Raw genomic sequence first — 15,219 nt, 5'->3', positions numbered from 1 at the left:
TTCAATTCGAGAAGAAAGAACCAAAGTAGAGAATGTTACGTCTTGTTTTGAAGAAGTATGCTACGCACAATTCTTTGCAAATCTGGGTCGGGATTTTTTCCTGCGTAGCCAATTTCTGAATTTGGATTGCTATGAAGAGTGTATGTTCGGCTGGCATTCACCAGTCAGCCATGTATATAATGGAGCGGGCTAGTAATCCCAATAATGTAGCGCGCATGCAAACTACAATCAATATCTTAATCAAATAATGTCTTCACCTAAAGGAATGTACTGAACTTATCCCGCTTTTTACGTCACCATCTTGATTTGTAGCTGCCTTTGCATATTTGTCTTTGTAGCAGGCTCTCTGGCAGGCGCGGCGGAACGGAAAAATTATTGGGGGGGGGGGGGGGCTAATGTGTGGAGACATCCGCTATCTAAGCGGAGCGCCACCATCGGTTGGCGCGGAGCGTACCAGAAAATTTTGGGTTATTTCAAACCCCCAGGTGGCCGGAAACGGCACTTCCCGTGTGTTTTATGCTGCGAATACCTAGCCCTAAAATATGGGTCTCAAATCTGCAATTTCTCAGATTGCACGTAAAAGTCTGTAAAAACATTGTAATTTGTATCGATGGTGTTTTAAGAGAGTAGCTATTATACTCGTAGTGTACTCGCAAAGACGTTTTTGAGTGTAGTAAGGGCAGTGGCGGAGCTAGGGGTATTGGTCGGGGGGGGTGCAAGAATGGTCTGTAGGGGCGCTTTCGACACTATCTAAGCGGAGCGCCACCACAGGTTGGCGCGGAGCGTACAGAAAAATTTTGAGTAAAGATACTCCCTAGATTGCAGGAAATGACACTTTCCGGGCCTTGCTTATTTGCAGATAAACGGAGAATAAATAGGTGTCGTCGCCATTTTGTCGGAAAATTACACCAACAGAATATGACAAATGTCAATAGGTATATGAGAGCGCAATAAAATAGTCAATAATAGCGAACAAGTAAAAAGTATAGTGAAAAGCTGAAAAGGGCGCCAGCAGTCCATGAGAGTCTGTCGGGGGGGGGGGGGGCATCCGCCCCCCTGACTGTATATATGGACGCTCCGCCACTAAGTAAGGGGATGTTGGAGAACTGGCTGAAATGAGGCAAGTCATTGGCCTAATACGAAGTTGTGTTACGCTTACTGGTACTCACACTCACTGCTTCCACTTTCCACGGGGCGTGAAGACGCGGTTGGGGTGACAATGTGGTCTATAGCCAGGGGACGGGCCGAGGGTCCCCCAGCAATTACTAAAGTTATTACACCTATATAGTATACGTGTGCATCCGACAGATCGACAAGTATGCATTGAAAAATGGGCAGATGCACGTTTCGAAGCCTTGGTAAATATTGGGGGGGGGGGCTTATCATGCATTTGCCCCCTCAACTTTTTCATTGGGGGGCTGAGCCCCCCCCCAAGCCCCCCGGTTCCGCCGCCACCGCTCTCTGGTTTTCATTGGTTATGTTCATTTTCTCGTATTCTATGGTGTTAGGAGAAGTGGGTCTTCCATTAACTAACTTAATTAAGCTGCCTATTACGTCATAGGCTGTAAATTGACCAAACAATGAAATACTCGTAGAATCATTGGATATCCTGCAACAAACTAAGATATGTAGATGTGTTGTCACAATCACGTGACTGCTCATGATTAGTGAATTATTTGTCGTTTAACCAGGTTAAGCAATTTGTGTCTCACAAATTTAATGTCATAGATATTTTATAGTTAAAACTTACTTTAATCTTCCCAGTTGGACTTCAGTAACATATTGTTTTCAAGTCCTTCTCATTCCTTAAACGGTCAAGTTATACCAGCAGATTGTAGCAAAAACAGCACAAAGTACAGAAGTACACTTTTGCTACTTTTTCTAATAGGTTCAATCTGACTCAATTTTTAACTCAAATTTATCAAGGTAAATATTCCTGCGACGGTTTCACGTACACTAATGTGTATAGGACATTAAATACCTGTAGTTTCTAGGTCAGAAATGAGGATGAACTGGTAATGTAACGGATGGAGACCGATGCGAAGCAGCGCGATTCAACATTGTTGTTCTTTGTGTGGTTTTAATATCATATCAGAAACTGGTTTTTAATGCCTATCATTTGTGTGTGGAGTGCATAGATAAACGAAATTGCTTGTGAACATCCGACTCACCGTTTTCTAGATTGCAAATGCTGGACATTTTGGCGATTGATATAAATGAAGGAAGAGGTGAAACGTTTATTGATAAAATGAAAGAAACGTGAAGACTATTTTGTAATTTGTGAAAATATTAAATTCGTGATTTGGAATAAACTGTAGAAGATCTTGCAAATATATATATTTAGTGGCACCAGATTCGCTCTGTGGAGTAAATAATTTCCGATGATTCGGTGGCGCTGTGATTAAATCACTTTCCACGCAAATTTACACAACAAGTCAGTGTGTGAGGGCAATTATACTACTGCTTCGTTCTGTTGTCTAGATACCATGGCAACCAAAGAACAAGTTTTGTGACGCTGTATACGAACACAATGTTGAAAAGACCACGCACATGAATCTGTTTTTTTTTTTTCCTTCAAGATACTGCGTCACGGAGATGTATATGCTCAGTCCGTGACGTATATTGCTTCTGCTTTTTGTTAAAAGATCTTAAATGTGCAGTAGATTCTCCTTTGGAGAAGCTGGATGATCCGTTTACAGCAATAGTTGGATGACAAGACTAAATTAACGAATGTAGTATTAACACATAGCTGGTTTCTTTTACAGTATCAACTTAATCGTCATTAAATAGCGCTCAAACGCTTTCATCAGTTTCATGAATTATTATAAATCGGATAAATGCTTCAACTCATAAGAAAAATTGGTTGTTTTTTAACCAGCATCGGAACTTAAATCAGACCTATTATATGTTTCATAACTAGCCTCGCCTCCTTATACATGTAAGAATTGGAGCTGAAGTTGTTTCTATTCGCATCACCTGCTTAGGCTAATTACAAGCGGTCAGATTCATAGTTCCTATTATAATATTGCTATTCGTTATATTGCTATTGTTGTATTCGTGTAAAATGGGAATAAATTAGAAAGTAGAAAGAAACTGTGTTGCTCTACTAGCCCGCTTCGTTGTTCTGTTGTAAGGATACCATGGCAACCAACACATGTTATCAATCGATGAAAGCTTACATTGCATCATTATTGTATTTTGAGGTAATTTCCATCAATGTGATGCACTTTAACATTGTTAGGAAAAGTAACCATAACAGTGACGTATTAAGTCAAAGGTTAACTTAAGGCTTACATTTTAGTTTTTCACTGAACTTTCAAGAAACATTTCGGTACCACTCTCTGTACTAACAACACTATAAATAGAGGGCAGCATTATGAGAAATATTAAAAAAGGCAAAATACTGAAGCTGTCAGAACTGAACAAAAGGTTTCAAAATATTCGTGTTACTTCCCGCGTACTTTGCATAGACACCAGGGCCAGGGGTGGAGTGTGGAAGGGGCTTTCTAACTACGGTGGAATCCTAATGGCGCCAAATAATACAGGAACAAAGACACACGTATAAACCGTTATTTGGATAGACATGTAAAGTACCCACTTCTGTGTTGCGGGAACACGGAGTAATAGGACTTTACTATGTAAATAAATTACATGTTATGGCCGCACCCCCAATTTGCATGTCGGTTTATATATGACCTTCCAGCAGAAGTCGCAACCGACAAATGCCTATAGGGTAACTAAAACATATATGTAAACGATATACAACTGCACAATACATCTGTTCAAGTTTGCCAAGTGATATGCAAACTATATAGTGCAAATGACCTTACACATGTCAGTGAGTAAAATAACATAGAAAGAGAATCAGCTGGCCATATTATAGCTATTAATACGCTTTCTACCAGAACCACTCAATATAACTACATCACATAGCATAAGAAACACACTGATGTAGATAAGTCAATTTTTCCTGATTCCGAGCCGAGTCCGAGACTACTTGGTCCAAAATACTCTCTAGTCCGAACAGCGTTCTATAGAGGACATGAGCAACCCAAACCAAGTCCGAGTCCAGTCAGTATATAGGGACAAAGCCATACAGAGCTTACATAGTTTCTGCATACTGGTCTGAGAAATATACAGAGTGTATTGATTACTATAACAAACTGCTAATTCACAAATTAACAAAGCGTAACCCCTCTGTGGTCTAAATTTGCCTAAGATGGAACATAGAGTGAGGCAACTTTTGGAAAGCCTTATATGAAATAATATACATTTACCAGTTTACAAGGCGTTTTCTTGTTGAAACATGTATATTGTTATTCATATACTAGTTTTATGTATAGTGCATAATGTTTAATATTTGAACAAACTCATTTCAATGTTACTCAATGTATTGGGAAAACAACATACGAATTATTTTATTGAAGAAATAATTGCATTGTGTTCTGTGTTTATTCTACAATGTTTCAATTGACTAAAGGATCAAAGCAAGGTAGAAATGTTTATTCATGAAACAATTTCTGCAAACTTTAAATAAAAATGCGCACGTGACACGGCAAATTTAGAAGAAATTAAACTATTGAGAGGTTAACAAAGTTTTATGATATTTCATGAAATTGGTCAACGATAACAGATCTACACTAGTCTATTTTAATTCTCGAATATTTTCTTGTTACTCCTCATATAAGATGTAGTGTGGTGGGGGGGGGGGTAGGGAGAGTTACCAATATGCTGCTTCATGGGATATTCAAGATTTTGCATTGCTTGTACATTCCATCGAATAAACCACGAGGATCATATAAATAGTTCTATCTTTGAATGCTGCCCTCTTTTCCCTCCTCGTCATCCTCTCGTCCATTGTATCCATCTGATCATCTCAGTGAGAAGTTCATCATTATTTGATGACGTCACTCAGTGTTTGATGACGTCACTCAGTGTTTGATGACGTCACTCAGTGTTTGATGACGTCACTCAGTGTTTGATGACGTCACTCAGTGTTTGTCTTCCCTGTAAAGCTGATGTATTTATTAATGTTATTTAGTCCGTGCATCTTACAGTGACGAGTCTGTCTCCTATATTGACTTTAGTTTGTTCAATACAGATGTGTGTTTACCTGCCAGGAATAGTTTACTTCCATATTTGTGGCTTTGCATTCAAGTTATTATATTTTCCTGCAATACAATTTAAAAATCTCATGAATATAATATTTTTCTTCCTTTCAGGCCTGTGACAATAGGGGCAATCTACCAGGAGAAGAGGTAAGATAGACGTAGATTCATGTTCCTATTAATTAGTACGGTAATTTATTAACATACAAGAGGGTGTTAATTACTGTGGAACAAAGAAATAAGATAACAGAATATTAGACATGTTTCTCATCAGGGAGGAGAGATTTATAATTGAAGTGTACCGAACAGGGAATTTACATGGGCCAGTTACAGGTTTATATCTCGTAACGATGGTAGCAATGTTTTCAATGTCTAGTTTAGATGCGGCCTAGATATTCTTCCTTCCGCACACACTGTCAAAGAAATGATAAACATAGACTTTTAAATACAGTAAGGTTGAATCAGATTTTATGGTGTGTTACAAGCCTTACACGATATTGGAATATAACTTTAAAATTTCAACTGTCACCCCTCCCCCCCCCCCCCCCAGCAGACTCTTAATGTTTATTTAATTTCAATCTGCTGATGTGTTAATCGTTCATGGTTGGTTAAGGAGGAGCTAATCTTCTCAAAGAAATTTGGCAAACGATGCAAAAAAGTTTGCATGTAAGCATCATCACATACCCGTCAAACAGGAACACATTTATTATTGAATTTGAAGAAATAAACTAATCCGCGTTGATGGTAACAGAGATATGGTACTCAATACGTATTGAGATATAACAGAGGTAGGGTACTCATTACGTACTGAGATATAACAGAGAGAGGTAGGGTACTTGTTACGTATTGACATATAACAGCGGTAGGGTACTCATTGCGTATTGAGATATAACAGAGGTGGGGTACTCAGTACGCATTGAGATATAACAGAGGTGGGGTACTCAGTACGTATTGAGATATAACAGAGTTAGGGTACTCATTACTTATTGAGATATTACAGAGGTAGGGTGCTCATTAAGTATTGAGATATAACAGAGGTGGGGTGCTCATTAAGTATTGAGATATAACAGAAGTAGGGTACTCATTACGTATTGAGATATAACATAGGTAGGGTATTCATTACGTTATGAGATATAACAGAGGTGGGGTACTCATTACGTACTGAGATATAACAGAGAGAGGTAGGGTACTTGTTACGTATTGACATATAACAGCGGTAGGGTACTCATTACGTATTGAGATATAACAGAGGTGGGGTACTCAGTACGTATTGAGATATAACAGAGGTGGGGTACTCATTACGTATTGAGATATAACAGAGGTAGGGTGCTCATTAAGTATTGAGATATAACAGAGGTGGGGTGCTCATTAAGTATTGAGATATAACAGAGGTAGGGTGCTCATTAAGTATTGAGATATAACAGAGGTGGGGTGCTCATTAAGTATTGAGATATAACAGAAGTATAGGGTACTCATTACGTATTGAGATATAACAGAGGTAGGGTGCTCATTACGTATTGAGATATAACAGAGGTAGGGTACTCATTATGTATTGAGATATAACAGAGGTAGGGTACTTGTTACGTAGTGAGATATAACAGTTTTTTCTACAATGTGTTACAGCTTCCAAGTATCTTGATATCTCGTTCATTGTTCCGGACTTGTAAGAAAGTTATCTGGCTTGCAATTTCTTGTTTTGACAGGGTTTTCATTTTGATCCTCTTTGTCCAAACAAAACAAAATCGTTGTCTCTTCTTCACTCATTACTTTTATCTTTTCAATTTCTCCAATCTCTCCCATCTCTCCCATTTCTCCCATCTCTCTCAAAAAAAACAAAACGAGATCAAGTCTTACTGTTACTATATACCTATACTACCAGCAAACTAACAGGTTCCCAGACAATAGTACTATGGTAACAAGAGATGCCCGGATGCAACGGGAAGGGTTGTGTATATTTTCGCATTGGGGTCCCGGGATGCATCAAATACTTTTCAAACTTAATCTCAGGAGTGTTTAGACTTCGTAGGCAATATGTCTCCGGTAGCCGGGTTCCAAATAGACCACTGACCTTGGGTATTGAGCGAGCTCTTGACTGTGGGAACAAGGTAGCGCTTTCAGCACCCCTGAACATCGGTCTGAGTCCGCCCCTCCCCCTCCAATTCCACCATTCATCTGTCACCTGGTGTTATTGACACTGTTATTTAGACTGGTTTATAAATATGAACGATTTATCGATGATTAAATTATAATTTGGGAAAATAAGGTAACGCTAGCAAGAAAGACTCTGTCTTTCTCATTTAACGCTTAAACTGTTAATAGTCTTTCACACTATAATATGCATTTATAGTTAACGCTTAACCTGTTAATAGTATTTCGCACAATAATATGCATTTATAATTAACCCCTAAAATGTTAATAGCTTACCAATGAAGATAAAATATGCTAATGATAACACAAGTTCCGTCGAAACAAAACATAAAGCAGAACCCGGTCTAGCCAGGGGCGTAGCGAGCGGGGGGATGTGGGGGGTGTCACACCCCCCCCCCCCAATAATTTGGCCGCTGTCGGCAAATTTTGGGTCTGTCGGCAAAAGGAGAAAAGGTGAAGAGAGCGGAAGGGGAAGAAAGAAGGAAAGCTGAATAGAGAAAAGGAGAACGGGAGCTTCTTCCGTGCCAAATTTGACTTAAAATATGCACCAGATTGCATCTAAGGACGTTTGAAAACTAAAAATTTTCCAAAGGGGAGGGGTAGACCCCCTACCCTTAGACCCCTCCCCCATTTCAGTCACCACTTCCAGATCCGTCGGCAAATCAAATTTGACTTAAAATATGCACCAGATTGCATCTAACGACGTTTCAAAACTAAAAATTTTCCAAAGGGGAGGGGTAGACCCCCTACCCTTAGACCCCTCCCCCATTTCAGTCACCAATTCCAGATCCGTCGGCAAATCAAATTTGACTTAAAATATACACCAGATTGCATCTAAGGACGTTTCAAAACTAAAAATTTTCCAAACGGGAGGGGGACACCCCCTACCCTTAGACCCCTCCCCCATTTCAGTCACCACTTCCAGATCAGTCGGCAAATCAAATTCTCCACACCCCCCCAACAAAAACCCCTTCGCTACGCCCCTGGGTCTAGCATGGCCAAGAGAACCAACTAAAATAACTATCCCGTTAGATGTCAATAATGATCAATTCAGGGAATTAGGTACAACAGTATGAACGTCAGATATTGACACGGCCTACCCAACATCTTACTTAATTTTACACGAAATGATCCGATTGGCTTCAAATTTCTAGAGGAAGAAGGGAGAGGGATGGGTCCAGCTGGGAATATATAAACCAATTGAATGGATCAAACTCAGTTTACCTTCAGAATGAAGTTCACTGGTCATTTTAACACCCTAAGAATGCTGCACCCTTCACCAGCTCTTGAACTCTCACCTTTCTATTGCATAATCACGTGAGTCAATGTCCAGTTTGATTTAGCTCCTACATATGTAAATTTTTAAAAAAATCACTGAATGAGAGATGAGTGACCAGGATATGGTTCTATAAGGATTAAATTAATGTTTGAAGGAATTGTCAAACTTTCATAATTATGAGAATGATAAACACTGTAGCTAACTTGAAAATGGCTACTCAGGTTGACGGGATCAGCTTATAAACAGGACGGAACATTTCCCTGCGTCGCACCAATGTGTGATAGTACATTGGGTTGCATTGATTGAGTCATCGTGATATCAAGGGGAAATCCCTGGATAGGTCATTTGTTGATATCCGACAGGGAAGAGGATGGGGTGTGGAGATAAGTGAACTGATTCTTGTACAGTAATCCTGTTTTACACAGAAATCACTTTTATAGATTGGGAGAGGGTTAGATCCTTGTGCTATGAGTCAATAATTGTTGACATAAACTGTTCATTTTTGTTATTTATATACTAAGTTTCAATATTTCAAGCACACAGTCGGACTTTTTTTTATTTTTTATAGAATCCAACCTTCACAAATCAGTCCTTTCAAGCATAAAATCAAAGCGACCACAGCATTAGTGACCATGGCTTCATGGATTTAGCATCCATGTGTATATCATGTTCAGTACTAAAATATTCGCAGGACATACTCGTTAGAAATCTCTAAAATAATAACTGAAATAAAAATAATAAACAGGACAAAAATTGTCAAGACATTTGAAAACATGCAAAGTTTAATGTAACATGACTCGATTTATCTGAAATAACACTTTTAATATGGCTGCATATGATGAATATTTACAACACTTAACTATACTACATTGTCTTTGTTTCTGTGTTATCTTTTATATATTCATTATTATTACACATTCATTAGTATTATCTTATACATATTCATTACACATATTCATTACACATATTCATTTATACTTTCCCTCTTGTTTAGGGATTCGATGCTGGGATGGTATACCAGTGGAGCTTGGCGAACTTCAACCAGGAAAAGCCCAAGTAACTGTAAGTCAATACAGCTGAATACTCTCTACCTTAGTATTCAACATTATATTTGTTAACAGTGATTGTCTGCTACTTTTAGTTGTAAAATCTTAATATATTAAAAATAACCATCAATAACCATAATTTGTATTCCTATATCTGTGATTATCTAATTCTTTCTGGTCACTAATATTATTTGCTTCAACTATAATTGGTTTCATCATATTTTTCATTAACAAAGATGATCCCTGATTAATGTATGAAAATGAGTGATAAGTTCCTTCCATTAACAGAAACATTGTTGGCTTGTTCCTGTGTCGCAGTGTTTTGTTTAGCTGGTGTGTTAAATTATGACTTGGCTCATGGTATTGATGGCGCTTTTTCTCCAGGGGATGGGGCTGCTTAGGTATCACTTCCCCATTATTCTACTAATAAGTATGTTGTTCGACCTGTTGATTATGATAACAATATAACCTACAATATATCATTTTACTATCTTTGTATTACAGCTCAATGCAAAATGCATGTTCATCAGCAGGACTGTGACGTCATTAACTCAATTCTCAAATTGATGGCAGTAATTTCAGTGGGAAAGGATCTAATTAAGATTTAGGTTGTAAACTGTTAATATCTCCCAAATACTACAAACAGCTCCAGATAGAGCTCCAGTATATTACACATGCAACTAGTCTAGTATGATTGTGACGTCATCAAATGCATATATTCTCAAGACAATGGAATGGTGACTTGGTGAAGACTGTAACTTTTACATTCATTGTGAATGGATCTTGTAGAGAGATAGAATAGATATAGAGATAGAGGGATTTTAATAATTCCATGTACAATAAAGAACTAAAATGTGAAAGATAACTTTTCAATTTACATTTTGTTTTAAAGGATTACTTTATTCGGAATTTCAGTCTTTAAATGTTATTGTCCAAACAAGGAGTGTTATAATGTTTTTTTCAACTTGAATACTCCTTTAATTTTAAATTGACGATGTCGGCCCCTCAGTACAGGCCTAAATATTCATGTAAATAATGTGATTTATACATTTGAATAGCTCAACAAAATCAAGTTTTGTAAGTAAAAGCAGGCTAGACTGAAAGCCAGTGATACAACATATTAACAACATTAAATTCATCCTTTAGTATGCCACATGTTCAACTACTTAGTTTTGTGCGCTAAAGTGTACAAATGTAATCTTTTAGGTTTTGGTAGTCACATTGCTGTCGTTCGGGAACTATTGTATGCAATGTTATGATTCATCCCAATTCCAAATCCCTATCTCCACCTTCCAACAAATTCCCCAATAATTCAGGGCCCATTTTTGGGCCGGCAGGGCCAACTTTTATTTCCAACTCAATTGCATTTTGGGAAATGTTCTTTGGGTCCGAATTTGTGAGCGCAATATTTTTGGGACCATTTGAGGACAAAATTGTTTTGGACCCAATTTTTGGGAAGGGCCACAATTACCCCACAATCTTCAAGTGCATCAGATTGGATCCAAACTTGGAATACAGTTGTTGGTTACTAACTGGTACATGTGGCCATAAATATTATGATACCGTATTTGATGATGATGTACAACACTTTAATATTCCACTAAGCAAGTAACCATAGAAACCGCCAGGATCTTGTTAATATTGTATCGTTAGAATAACGCTGATAATTTTCTGTACATTTAGTAAACCTTACAGTGGTATGCTCCCTGTGTTTCATTTATCATTTTTATTATTTCCTTCCAGTTTGTATTTTACTGCAACTTTTAATGTTTCTATTTGTTAGTGAGTCTTAAAGAGAATCAAACCCAATAACCATTGTAATATTACATGATAGGTAAGCTATCGATCATTTTAATATTATGTGACAGGTAAGCTATCGATCATTTTAATATTATGTGATAGGTAAGCTATCGATCATTTTAATATTATGTGATAGGTAAGCTATCGATCATTTTAATAGTATGTGATAGGTAAGCTGTCGATCATTTTAAAATTACATGATAGGTAAGCTATCGATCATTTTAATATTATGTGATAGGTAAGCTATCGATCATTTTAATATTACGTGATAGGTAAGCTATCGATCATTTTAATATTACATGATAGGTAAGCTATCGATCATTTTAATATTATGTGATAGGTAAGCTATCGATCATTTTAATATTATATGATAGGTAAGCTATCGATCATTTTAATATTATGTGATAGGTAAGCTATCGATCATTTTAATATTACGTGATAGGTAAGCTATCGATCATTTTAATATTTCATGATAGGTAAGCTATCGATCATTTTAATATTAGGTCATAGGTAAGCTATCGATCATTTTAATATTACGTGATAGGTAAGCTATCGATCATTTTAATATTACATGATAGGTAAGCTATCGATCATTTTAATATTAGGTCATAGGTAAGCTATCGATCATTTTAATATTACATGATAGGTAAGCTATCGATCATTTTAATATTATGTGATAGGTAAGTTATCGATCATTTAATATTATATGATAGGTAAGCTATCGATCATCATATTATGTGATAGGTAAGTAATCGATCATTTTTATATTATTACATGATAGGTAGGCTATCGATCATTTTAATATTACATGAAAGGTAAGCTATCGATCATTTTAATATTACATGATAGGTAAGCTATCGATTATTTTAATATTACATGATAGGTAAGCTATCGATCATTTTAATATTACATGATAGGTAAGCTATCGATTATTTTAATATAACATGATAGGTAAGCTATCGACTATTTTAATATTACATGATAGGTAAGCTATCGATCATTTTAATATTACATGATAGGTAAGCTATCGATCATATTTAATATTACATGATAGGTAAGCTATCGATTATTTTAATATTACATGATAGGTAAGCTATCGATCATTTTAATATTACATGATAGGTAAGCTATCGATCATTTTAATATAACATGATAGGTAAGCTATCGTTTATTTTAATATTACATGATAGGTAAGCTATCGATCATTTTAATATTACATGATAGGTAAGCTATCGATCATATTTAATATTGCATGATAGGTAAGCTATCGATTATTTTAATATTACATGATAAGTAAGCTATCAATCATTTTAATATTACATGATAGGTAAGCTATCGATTATTTTAATATAACATGATAGGTAAGCTATCGTTTATTTTAATATTACATGATAGGTAAGCTATCGATTATTTTAATATCACATGATAGGTAAGCTATCGATCATTTTAATATTACATGATAGGTAAGCTATCGATCATTTTAATATTACATGATAGGTAAGCTATCGATCATATTTAATATTACATGATAGGTAAGCTATCGATTATTTTAATATTACATGATAGGTAAGCTATCGATCATTTTAATATTACATGATAGGTAAGCTATCGATTATTTTAATATAACATGATAGGTAAGCTATCGTTTATTTTAATATTACATGATAGGTAAGCTATCGATCATTTTAATATTACATGATAGGTAAGCTATCGATCATATTTAATATTACATGATAGGTAAGCTATCGATTATTTTAATATTATGTGATAGGTAAACTATGGATCATTTGAATATGATGTGAAAGGTAAGCTATCGATGAGCAAGTCACTTTAGGTCACTAAAAAATGCATTTGATTTTGGAGATATCGATTCTTGAATATTTGTTTAGATACAAGAATTGTAGATTTGAATCAGTTTTATAATTTTTACATTTGACTTCATTAATTGCTGCATTAACAGTCTTCTCTGATAAGGTATGTAAGGAGAACGTTAACAAGTGATTGTTTTAGCATTAAATAATTTTTCCGTAGTAAAGCTGATAATATTATGTATATCAAGTAATCCTTAAATACCAAGATCGGCTCTGTATAGTATATACTCTTCATTTTATTCTTTCATTGTTATTTTAATGCGCTTTATAAATGATTCTACTGATTTCATTTTATTTCAGATCTTCTTTATTTCTTTATATTCCGATATTTTCCTTCGATTTTTAACAATTATAAGACTACATCTAATACTAGCTCTAATTATTGTTATATTTAGTCATTAATTGTTAAATTTCATACTACTTCAACCATTTATTAATTTTACTTTCTTTCAAGATTTAGTCGCTTTCCTTGTTCCTCCTATTCTATATTATGAATTAATCTTTGATATTACTCACGCGTAATGCAGTGATTATTAGGAGAATATCATAATAACAATGACTGACTGTCTACCGTTATACCATTGATTGTGTTACTCAAAATCATACTAAACATTGTCTTTAGACATTAATTAATAACAATGACATGTATTGTTTTTCAATCCAGTTCTTTGTTCCATTATTATTATCTCTTGTGATGTTTCTCCGAAGACAATAGGAACACGTGACTTTGACGTATTATAGTAAGAGTTTAACATGATAGTAACGAAGATAATGTTCTGTATATTTAACATGAACCTTAAATGCGATGATCTGCTCTCCACACATATCTTTCATTATCCTTTTTTACCTTGCTTCTTCTTATTAATGGTGCTGGTTGATGATTAATGAATATTCATGATCTCTTCATTGTAATTCAGTTTTTGTCGTATTTGCTTTAACGCAATTCGATATTATGAAGCCATAAAGTTTAACAATATAACCCAAGCCCTGTCCTGCAAAACAGAAAATATTTACATAACTATACAAACACCGACTAACAAATAAATATGAAAGATATCACTGCATTTCAATATCTGTTGATGATATAAGATATTCCCAAAGAAATAATTATTCCTTTCCTTTTTATTGTACTTGGTATCTTCCTTATTCTGCATGCTCTTACAAATATATAAGTTTTGCACCCAAACACACTTGTTCCCTTTAAGGCGATCCTGGTCTCTCATTGTGATACAATTACAGCATATTCACCCTGTTCATCTGTTTCTATATCATAAGTTCATATCGTAGAATCGTATCATGAAATTATTGATATGTATTGATATTGTAATATCAATGGAAGCAATAAAAGAAAACTAATCAGATAAATATTGTCAACAGTGTTATCTATATGTGTAACATGTAGTCATGTACTAACTTGTAATTTCAACCTCTTATTCTTTTCCTGTCCTGCATGAAGGTCACACAGAAGGTCATGGCTATATACAGTGACTCTCAAAACAGGTGAAGCTGGTATATAGTTGCGGTTGGGATAAAAAAAATATTGTCCTAATAAAAAAGTTGATAACGCTCTGTGAGTCTTTAATAAGAACTTTATTCTTCAAGTTCATCTCAATTTGCTAGAAAGAAGTGCTTTTAGAAAGATTTTAACTTGCAACCTATTTACCAAATATTCAAGAGCGTATAATAAAATGATCGTAAAGTATATCGCTCAATGTGGCATCTGGTGACCATTATTTGATATTATAGCGTATTTTGGGCATACAATATCTGAATCATCTGCAGGCATGATTTTTAACGGTTTTAAATTTTACTTGTTTTTTTCCTTCTTAAAGAAGCGAATTTCCCTCCTCGTCCCCATATGAAGATCTCTCCATCCATTGTGTTGATCATTGACGTCTCTGCACGCGTGAGGGGGGGGGGTGGTCTTGCAGTAAACGATATGTATCGTCTCGTTAACACCGCGGTTT

The 15,219-nt window shown here is 35.7% G+C and overlaps 1 protein-coding gene across 3 annotated transcripts in view; it reads left to right on the top strand.

Annotated features, from left to right (window-relative positions):
* LOC139963693 (NLR family CARD domain-containing protein 4-like) overlaps positions 1-14,634 on the top strand; it is an 80,543-nt gene extending 65,909 nt beyond the window's left edge. For 2 of the 3 annotated variants that reach the window (XM_071964743.1, XM_071964744.1), the window contains exons 9-11: positions 5,223-5,258; positions 9,530-9,597; positions 10,086-14,634. In XM_071964743.1, coding sequence (XP_071820844.1) covers positions 5,223-5,258; positions 9,530-9,595 — 102 coding nt within the window. In that variant the 3' untranslated portion in view covers positions 9,596-9,597; positions 10,086-14,634. The remainder of the gene's footprint in view (positions 1-5,222; positions 5,259-9,529; positions 9,598-10,085) is intronic. The other variant, XR_011791724.1, reaches the window with a different exon arrangement.
* The last annotated feature ends 585 nt before the right edge of the window (positions 14,635-15,219 follow it).

This window comes from Apostichopus japonicus, chromosome 22, assembly GCF_037975245.1.
Source record: "Apostichopus japonicus isolate 1M-3 chromosome 22, ASM3797524v1, whole genome shotgun sequence".
NCBI classification, from domain to species: Eukaryota; Metazoa; Echinodermata; class Holothuroidea; order Aspidochirotida; family Stichopodidae; genus Apostichopus; species Apostichopus japonicus.
The sequence above is the reverse complement of the archived record's forward strand: the minus strand, read 5'-3'. Positions and strand labels throughout refer to the sequence as shown.